At 44.7% G+C, this 10709-nt stretch overlaps 1 protein-coding gene across 1 annotated transcript in view; it reads left to right on the forward strand.

Annotated features, from left to right (window-relative positions):
• pdlim5b (PDZ and LIM domain 5b) overlaps positions 1-10709 on the forward strand; it is a 41982-nt gene that overhangs the window by 12204 nt on the left and 19069 nt on the right. The window contains exon 3 of the mRNA XM_079735044.1: positions 4653-4804. Within this exon, the coding sequence (XP_079591170.1) occupies positions 4653-4804 (152 nt within the window). The remainder of the gene's footprint in view (positions 1-4652; positions 4805-10709) is intronic.

Genomic DNA, 10709 nt, shown 5'->3' on the forward strand with positions numbered 1-10709 from the left:
GCACCGGGGGGCTGCAGGATGCAGGGGGCTGCAGGATGCAGGGGGCTGCACAGTCACTGTGGAATGCTGTGTCAACAGAGAGGGTCCCCGCAGGGCACAGGGTTCAGGGCGCTGCTGCCCACTTTATAAACCAGCTCTGCGGTTTTTGAAGACACGCCGGGCTACCGTAATGGCACGACCAGATTTTTCGTTTTTGACATAACGCATTTCATGAGTTTTCACAGCTGCCTTTCGAAAAAACGATTTAGATCGTTTTGCCTCGGCCCTATTTAAACAAAATGTCATGGGTAGTGAAACCAGAGGGGGATCGGGGTGTACCGCACCGTACAAAGAAAGCAGCCTTTTTGTTGAGTTATTGTAGCCCCAACGGCTCGGCTACAACGAGTATGCGGTTTGTGAATGTCAGTAGCGCTCAGGAGAAGGACGGCCTTTCAGCGTTTCAGGCTTCTCTGTCAAGGTCACTCACACTGACGTTTCTCAGGGATCCCCAGCGCTAGTAGTAACGTCCTGCGGCGTGAAGTCCCTGAAAAGGAAACAAACAGACCGATCCTATGGTTTACCGATGACTCGCTATTTGTGACAGTAGCCAAAGAGGAGGACACATGTCGGGTGCCATTATGGGATTAGAGATGATTACATTGAGATGCCTAACGGTAGGGCTGGGGAATGTCTGTCAGCGGATATGTAAACGTTACTGGGTGATGACATGTTATGACTTGTGTAGAGGAGATGTGATATTATATTTGTTTAATTCACCCAAAAGTGTTTTGGGTGAATTAAACAAATATTTGTATACTCCCTCCTTCCTGTTTGGAACTGGCGGTAAGCACTTCCCTGATGTGTTTTTTTGCGAACGAAACCCAGATCAGCTCTGTGTTGATTTAAAACTGTGTTGATTTTTTGATTTGTATTGAAATGTGATTTCTAAAATGTATAGTTTAGGGGTCAACCTACGATAAAATACAAACTTTGAAATAACAAAGGAGGAAAGCTCTCTTCCCATACAAGGCCGACTGATTTGGACTGCAGCTGCAGTCCTTCTGAACTTAAAGCCTTTAAGAAAAAAGGCCAATTGGTCCGGAAATAGCCATGCTTTCTTTTGACAGCGGGAACTCGTTTTTTGTTCTTGATTGTGTGCTCTCCGCTCTGATTTGAGCCACGGCTGCACAGTTTGTAGCAAAGAACGCTGACGCTTTAAAGCAATTTACTGCTGACCTTAATCTGTGGAGGGCCCAGACTCACCTTCCGCTACTCTTGTAATTGGGACCAATTTGGCCATGAGTACTTGGCCTTCATTTCCTCCACAAAGCCCTTTACATTTAGGTTAACTACAATCAATCTTTTTTACCTCTGTGTTTTCTTCTTCTTCTATCCAGAAATAGACTTGTGATAAATAGTACACTCCTACTGCACTCCACACATGATGAAGTACAGAGGCATTTCCCCTCAACGCATTTAAACATGTTGAGAACAACATGCATGTGTGAACACTCTAAACCGGCTGTATCTGGTCGTCACCTCGAGTTCAATAAGCGATAGACCCCTACGATCTATCGGACGTCCTGCATGTGCAGAAGTCCTCAAAGGCCCCCTTCCCCTGATGTGGTTCTGAAAGACCTCATGGAATGCTCTGAGCACGGGCTGTTTGTTTGTCAATGGTTATCTTCCTTTGTGGTGATTGTGCTCGGTCTACTTACCGCCTTTGCTGAGTGAAGTAGTTGGTGAGGGATCGGGTGAGGGACTGGGTCAAGGGGGTGAGAGTGGCAGGGTTTGTGGTACTTAATGCCTCCCTACCACAACACACTGTGTCTGCTCTGCGTCACAACAACAAGCCTCTCACGATTTGACGATATTTATAGACTGCAGGGAATGCCATGAATTCTTCTTCTCACATCTATTTGTTTTCTAACCCCCCGAGGAGGAACACTGTTAGTTTGCTGTGACACCAGAGAGAGAGACAGAGAAAGTTAGAGAGAGAGAGAGAGAGAGAGAGAGAGAGAGAGAGAGAGAGACAGAGAGACAGAGAGAGAGAGAGAGAGAGAGAGAGAGAGAGAGACAGAGAGAGAGAGAGTTATTGCGACACTGCCCATGCAAGTCCAAAGTTCTTACTATCTCTGGCGGAAGGTCAATGCTTATTGTTTGCTCTGCCTGCCTTGTAAAGATAAGAGCGTGAGTGTGTCTGACTAAAAATAGGCCACTGCGGTATGGTGCATTGTCTTCCATTTGTCCCTACAAGGAATGGACTTTAGAGGTCTTAATCTGTTTGTCTCTCTCTTTCTCTCTCTCTGCCTCTGTCTCTCTTTCCATCGCTCTATCTGTCTCTGTCTATCTCCCTCTGCTGAAATAACAGACATACATGGTAAAGTGCAGGACGGAGGGAACGTACGCCAGAGGTGTGTGAGGAGATTGCTGGAGCACTTTCATTCAGCCATATGACAAGATGATGTTGATGTCAGCGAGTGTCCTCTGAGCCGAGGCCACCTCGAGCAGATGTCAAAGCTCAGGGAGAATGGCTGGCCGGCTGGTGGAAACACTTGGTGATAGAAGCGATATATGAGAGTTTGTCGTTTGCCTCGTGTTTGCGGTACGTGGCTGTGCTAGTCTAGCAGATGTGCGTGGTCTGGAGTGGTCTGCACACTTATTAACCTTAGCTATGTTTTGACTTACTCCCTTTGAATTCTGATCTCCCTGATAAGGGCAAAAATGGAAAGCAACTTGTCTCATGACACGCACAGACACAAATTCACACACACACATTCCCCCCTTCTACACACACACACACACACACACACACACACACACACACACACACACATTCCCCCCTGCGATGTCTCTGTTTTTTCACTTCTTAAAAGTAAGGCCATACTAAACTTTGCCTCCGGACACTCTGTTCCTTCAGCTCTTCATAAAAGTGTTGGATTTATTGTGGTGTTGTCGTTTTTTTTCCTACCCATACCACAGTTACCTAACTTCCTCTTATGAATGGGCTTTCAGGAAGTGGACAAAGGGGGACGATCTTGTGCGTCTGTGAACCCCCCGCCCCCCCCCCCCCCCCCCCCCCCCCCCCCCCCCCCCCCCCCCCCCCCCCCAGTCTTTATATCCTCCAACCACACCACCACCCTCACCCCCACCTTCACCCCCCGCTCCCTGATTCAACCGTGTGAATAGCAGTGTACCGGGCATTGATACAAAGCCTGGGTCTCTGAATGAAGTCATGTGCCCTCGGCGGCTGACGGGAACGGCACAAAAGACAGACACACACACTAAAACAAAGTGTTACTAGTGGGTATTGCACGTTGATGTTGAATATGAGGTGACGCACACCCACTGTTATTTGGTTACACTAAATTCCTATAACTGTTGGTTTGTGGTGATGTCATTATCTGTTTTCTCCCCGAAGCCTTGTAGCACAGCTTTTGGCACAAAGGAGTGCACATTTCAGCTCATACGCGACCCACACATTTTGTAAAAACATATTGATTTTAATACAGTGAAGCTCTAAGGGCACAAATGTACAGGGATGTATTTGTTCACGTCTGTCCTGACACAGGCTTTGGTTCTGGGCTTTAAATTAAAAAGTATCTGTCAAAAATCGATGACAAAACATCACATTGATGTGGCAGTTGAAAATCACTTTCTTTTCTTCATTATATTTAGGTGTTTATTCAATACTTCTATTGAAAAATCCACATTCCTCTCTTAAAATACAATTTACTACTTAATATGTCCAGTACATGACGATTCAGACATGTGTTGATTTAAAATATTTACAAAATATTTACAATATTGACCTAACAGGAGAAGCTGTTAGGTCATCGCTAGGTTTGTTTTGGCGGTGAGTAGTGAGTGGGTGTGTTCAATGAATTACGTGTTGTGTGATCAAGTTGTGTAATCACAAAATCCACCCAGTGAGGAGACATTCCCTCCTCCAGTCAACTCTCGCTGTTGGCATATGCTTTGAGCCGAAACTCATTGCGTCAAGTCATTGCGATTTAATTGTTCCTTTTGTGTTTGAAAAAATAAGCAATCAATTGTCATGAAGTAATAGATATCTTTTTAGAAACACACCAGACAAACTACGTTTTCTCTTAATTAATTAATTCTCTCTGTATTACCAAAGGGTTTGGAGTTATAACGATTGTTCGAAATGTGATGTTTCAAGTGTGTTTCACAACTATTTTGTCATTCGAGTTGCAACACAAACTATTTCCGATAGGCAACACCTTCGAGCAACTTTTGTGTACTATATAAAATGTATCATGTACAGTTAAAAACTGTGGCTTGCTTTCCCCTCGGTTGCCAGACGTGAAACCTTTGGCATCAAGTGACCCATATGGCTGAATAAACACGAATAAACATGCGATTAAGCCAAGATTGAATCATAATACCAAATTCCAACTTAATTCATCCATGCTACTATTTGCATGAGAAACATGCACGATGGAAATCTGTGGTTGCGTGTTCAGTCTCCTTAAGCTACCTTAAGGAGGAGTGAACCAGACCATGGTGTAAACATCATGAGGCCTCAACTCTGTGTGTTTGTGTATGTGTGTGTGTGTGTGTGTGTGTGTGTGTGTGTGCGTGTGTGTGTGTGTGTGTGTGTGTGTGTGTGTGTGCGTGCGTGCGTGTGTGCGTGCGTTGTGTATTTCCAGCTGACGGATGGCGGCAAGGCTGCCAGGGCGAACCTCAGTGTCGGAGACCTGGTCACGTCCATCGATGGCATCGCCACGGACGGCATGAACCACCTGGAGGCCCAGAACAAGATCAAATCCTGCTCAGGAAACCTGTCCCTCACCATGCAGAGGTAACCCGACCACGTTGGAACAACTGTGGGCCCTCCGGGGCTGGGATGTTTATTTTGGCGGTTTACTGTTTGCTCATTCAGCAGACACTTTTATCCAGCTCAAGAGTGAATTCAGATGCAGGTCATTAAGGAGCGAGTAGGGGTTAGCGTGTTGTTGACGGACACTGGAAACAAGCCCGGTAGCACTTTGATGGGAGTTGGAACGCCTTACTACACCGCATAAACTCCATTCAAAACTTCATACTGTTAACCACACATCTCCGACATCCCGTGACAACTGGGATAATTGTACCAGTAGCCTTGGATGAAAGTATCTGCTGAATCCCATCATTCATGCTCAATGATGAATGTACTGAAGCCAAGAATCCATAAGCAGAATTCCTTCTGTTTCCTCTAAGAGTGCACATGTGCTACGGAGAAGCAGTTTGTTATTAAGAACGGCAGTATAGAGTGTATAGTCGACCGCTGAGGTTTTGTATTTTTCTTACGATTGCTCCAAAAAGTTTGGCTTTTTGCGTTGAGTGGCCCCTCTTACGCAATGCTGGGCGAGAGGTCATTTCCTGGTTGGAAAGACATGGATTGAAGAGCCAAACTGGAGTGGTTTATGACTGTGGTACGAGACAATGACAGGTTTCCGTTGTGGAGGGAACTTCTTTATGGGAATGGTTTGTCAATGGTGGTTTGGACCATCCACCGCAATATAGAGCCTACACAATACATATTAGAGATATAGAAATGACTATATAATACATTCAGATTTTACATTTATATTTCCGAAGAAAGCAGACCCTTTTATCCAAAGCGACTCCCAATAAGCACATTGATTAAATCAATAGAAATGTGATCCGTCAACGTACGGCTTTTGACTGTGTGCAGCCAATCCAACTTGAATCCAGTGATTGAATTATCTGCACAGACGCAGGGAGCTTGCGGAACATTATTTCCCACAAAATCAAAACAATCCTAGCTAATGTAATTCATAACAGTTATTCCTTGTTAAAACTGAGAACTGCCTCCTCCTTACGCAGTAAAATGCTGTCTTTACATTCCCTTGCCTAACTTGATGCACCCCTCACTGCTTTACTGATGGGGAAATAAGGCCTGAAATAGCCCTTTTCTCACAGCTGTGTGCAATATAGCGTAATGAATGCACTGTTAGATGCATCAGTCATGAGAGACATAATGCACATTAGCTGTACAGCTAATTGTATAATAGTTTCCCACGCTAGAAGCGATCCGTTCTATATTGGCACAGCTAACGCTGATATTCAATTTTGAAAACGCAGTGAGGTGAATCGCACCGGCACAACCAAAGACTGAAGCGAGGAAAGATAAGCTTAATCGAGCAGTTTCAAATGAGCTAACATGGGCATGCAAATACAGCAGTCATTCCCTACAAATACGATAGGGCTTTCATTATAAATTTAAAATACCTGTCAACGAATGTTACTGCTTCTGTTGGCTAGATCGTCTCAATAGTATTTCACATCCATGTCAGCAACAGGTCTGAGATGTCTTGTCATGAAATGTAGTGAATGCATCTCCTCTATTTATATCCCAATGTCCTGATATGGCTTTAAGTATAACCATGTAATAACATTTTAATTATCTAATAAAGCTTCATGTGTTTATGTTAATTGCCACTTTAGAATGAAATTCAATATATCAGAAGTATAAAACCGATTTTTATCACATTAATTGTTCTAATAATATTATCTAGGGCGAGAATAACAAGCTGAATAAAAACAGCATCTGCCAAGCTTCTCTCATCCTCGCAGAAGTGTGATTTATGAGCTGGATGATTACTGATACTCCGTCTTTGAGGCCTCATAACATTCCAAGGGGGCCTTGAGAATGAATAATGTTCTCTTAACTCTGCGACTGTGATGTCACACGGTCCTGGTTCACATTCTCCCAGCCAGAAACTCAGATCAGCTCCCTAGATATGGAGCGGAATTAAAAAAGTGGGTGGGGGGAGGCAGCAACAATGTTCCTCAGACATTGTACCTTGTTTTGTTTGGTTTTAAAGCCTGTGACCTCTGGCCCTGGTGTACCACGATCCATGATATAATGATATTATTGAGTTACAGTGAAATAACAGTCAAATTATCTAGTCATTGTCGTTATAGTTGAGTAGGGTGGAGACGTTTGTGTATTCTATGTTGAACTTGTATAATTCAGTCAACTCCATCTGATAAGGTGTGTTTTTGTAAAGTTATATGAACCATTCGCTGAGTGAGTGATGATTCCAATGTTGTGTTTGTGTGTATGGGTGGACTTCTGATAGTATCTATTTTAATTTGATTCAATTTGTCAGTGTCTGTTTGAGTCAATTCAATTTTGTTTTTAAGTGGAACAGGCTGACTGGTTTTGGTTAAGATGTTGTCCATATTGAAGGGTTTTGGTTAAGGGTTTCTTAACCCTGGGGTCGCCTGATATGCATATGCAGTCACAGCATATTGCTGATTTAAAGGCTACAGATATTTGATCAGGAATGCTTGATTTACTATAGGGATACCAGGGAAAGATTGCCCACACATGGATTTACTGGTCACTGTTGAGAACATCACTGTATCTCCTTCTCCAACTGCCAAAAACCTTGGTGTAGTGTTGGACAATCAGTTATGCTGCACCGCAAACATCACTGCGGTGGCCCGATCCTGCAGATTTGCACTTTACAACATCCGCAGGATCCGGCCCTTCCTCACAAGGGAAGCAGCTCAGCTTCTAGTCCAATCACTGGTCATCTCCCGCCTCGACTACTGCAACTCACTCCTGGCTGGACTCCCTGCCTCTGCGATTAAACCCTTGCAGCGCATCCAGAATGCGGCAGCGCGCCTCGTGTTCAACCTACCAAAGTTCTCACATGTAACCACCCTCTTCCGAGACCTCCACTGGCTCCCTGTAATAGCTTGCATCAGATTCAAGATGATGGTACTGGCATACAAGGCAGTCGATGGAACTGCCCCTGCCTACCTCAAAGCATTAGTAAAGCCACACACCCCAGCTCGATCCCTCCGCTCAACTACCTCAGCTAGACGTCTGGTACCGCCATCGCTAAGAGCAAGCAAAGGTCGATCAGCAAAGTCACAACTTTTCTCTGTTTTGGGACCTCAGTGGTGGAACGAGCTCCCTACCGATGTCAGGACCGCAGAGTCGCTCACCAGCTTCCGCAAAAGACTCAAAACTCACCTGTTCAGAGTTCATCTCGACTCTGCATAGAAACCAATGCACAGCCACCATTGAATGTTGTACGTCCTGGCACTTGTACATTGCACTTATTCAAGGTACTTAATTGTGTAGCATCTACAGTAGCTGCTATCGCTGCTTTACACAGGGAATGGGTTAGCCTAGCGATTGTAATACTTGCACTTGGTTCTATGAACGTCTTTACTGTACCGACAGCGATATATTGTTTCACTTCTTATGACAAATGTACTTATTGTAACAAATGCACTTATTGTAAGTCGCTTTGGATAAAAGCGTCTGCTAAATGCCCTAAATGTAAATGTAAATGTAAATTTACTAAAGTAATCCAAAAGGTATGAAAGTTCCCCAGTATACAAACCGGTTTGTAGCCAAAAGATTTCTCCTGCTAACTAGCAGACATTGATGGTACCGGCAGATGTTGATAGGATTAAAACAGTGCCTGGGGATCGGGGAGGCAGACACTCACACATCTATGCCAAAAGTAGGGGCTGTGTGAAACTTCAGACGTACAAATGGGCCACGAAACGTTAAGGTCGGCTGGGTTCGGAAGTGGCTTGAGCTCCTGCCCTTGACGTGGAATCATTAGCTAAAATCCATGCACAAATTGTCTGCAGTGTTTCAGTGTATACTCCAGCATGACCATAGAATCATGTTGTTCTATATGCCCTAGTATAACATCCCGGCCGTCCCAGCTCGGCCAGACTTTGCTGTTAAGTGTCAGACGTCTCTATAATTAGCAAGCCTAGCAATTTGTTTAAAATAATGATTTTTTTTTTTTTTTTTAGCAGTATTCAATAATTTCACGGCACGCTCTGCAACCACCGGCAGAATAACTGAATTGTTTTTTTTTCTTTGTGGAACTTTTTTCTTGGGAAAGAACAGAAATAAAAGCGCTCCCCTGAAAAGCGCCCGGAGAGGTTTTTCCAAATGATTGCGGCCGGTCGCCTCAGGAAGGAATGATAATTGCTGTTTATTTATTGTCATTGAAATATGCGACTTGGCGTAATCAAACACGCCTCCCGAGCAAACGGTGGTTGAGGACACCTGGTTCCAAAACCTCAAAGATAAAACAGATAGAGACGGGGAACGCTCCCCAGAGCAGGCCAGCACCCGCTCTCTGACACACTATGAGAAGAACAGCACTGGGAGTGTGTGTGTGTGTGTGCGTGTGTGTGTGTGTGTGCGTGTGCATGTGTGTGTGGTGTGTGGTGTGTGTGGGTGTGGGTGCCGGGGAATGTGCCTGTGTTTTAATGATATGCTGACCTTTGACCTGTCTACTGTGTGTGGCTGTGTTGGCGCCCGCATATGTATGTGGGTGTGCGTATGTGTGACCCTCGACCTGTCCAGTCGCACCTCTCTCATAAAGAGCTAGAGTAAACAGTGCAGAGGGGAAAGTGTGAACGACAAGCACTGGTTCATGCGGAGATGTTAAAAGTTCAAACCTCTCCTTTCATTCTGTCAGTCTGCCTTCATTCACACATTACCCACCACACAAATTAGGTTAAGTGAAGCCAGTGTTTCAGCTCAAATTCGAACTCCATGACATTTAAAAAAATGCATTTTGGGCTGAGAAAGAGGAAAAAGGGGGGAGGTGTTGGCATCTTAGCCCTTCTAATGATGTTGTGCATGAAACGGTGTTATACTTCAAGTTTAGAAGATTAACCCTTCCTCGGACACAGCCTTAGACATCAACCACTCTCCGGATTCTCTCAGTTGTGGCCTCTTCACACGCGTAAACTTTGACGATTTTGAAAACGCAACGGAACGTAGACGACGATTCGAAAAGGACGAAGCCGGCCGGCAGACGGTTTCAGATTGTGATGAGATCTATTCTGATGAGGAGAGACCACGGCCTGTTTCCATACGGTCACCTGCTGTTCACCGCCATGCACGAAGAAGGCCGGCTGCGTGATTGACATGAAGGTCATCTGTGGCCCATACTTGTCCAGAAGCAGCCCCAGACACAGACCTGCCTGCATGTGGTGTGGCCGGGCTAACGTTACAGGCAGGCGGTGGTGGAACAGTAGGCCAGATGTCATGCAGAGAGAGAATCCTGTGGTGCTGTCCTGCTCATGTTCGTTCAGGCATCAGCTATGATCTCATACATATAGATATGCTTGTTTTTTAACCACCACATCTAAAGGAACGCAGAGACTTTGAGTTGGGTTGGGTAATGGGCCAGCGATGTTTGAATGTTCTAGCTTAAAGAAATACAATTGAAATATATATACAGTGTCAATGCTATAAGTTAACATTCCCACATGCTAGGAATTTTGTTATTGCGCATTTGTCTGATTTATGAGTCGTCTGTAAAGTTACTGCAGTAGTACATGTAGTCGTATAATATGTGAGTTTGTGCGATCACGTTGGAATGTCATGTGACAGAGCTATACCGCTGTATATGCAAAAATGAGTAAGCGGCCTGAAATAGACCTACTGTAAATCCTATCTACAAGAACGCATACCTAGTGCCTCAGGCTGTAAACATCACGGGACCGAGCTAGCCAAGATAAATAACAACAGGCTCTGGGACATGTTAACTCGACTTGCTTCTATAAATAGCCCTGTCATCTCCTCCATAATGACCACCGTTTTCTCTTATTTAAGTCTCACTGCCACATGCTCTCACGTCACAAGTCTTTTTTTCTCTCGCCTATCCTTGGTTCTCTGTGTCTCTGTGGGAGCGTGCAGTATT

Source organism: Pollachius pollachius (assembly GCF_949987615.1).
Source record: "Pollachius pollachius genome assembly, chromosome: 4".
NCBI lineage: Eukaryota > Metazoa > Chordata > Actinopteri > Gadiformes > Gadidae > Pollachius > Pollachius pollachius.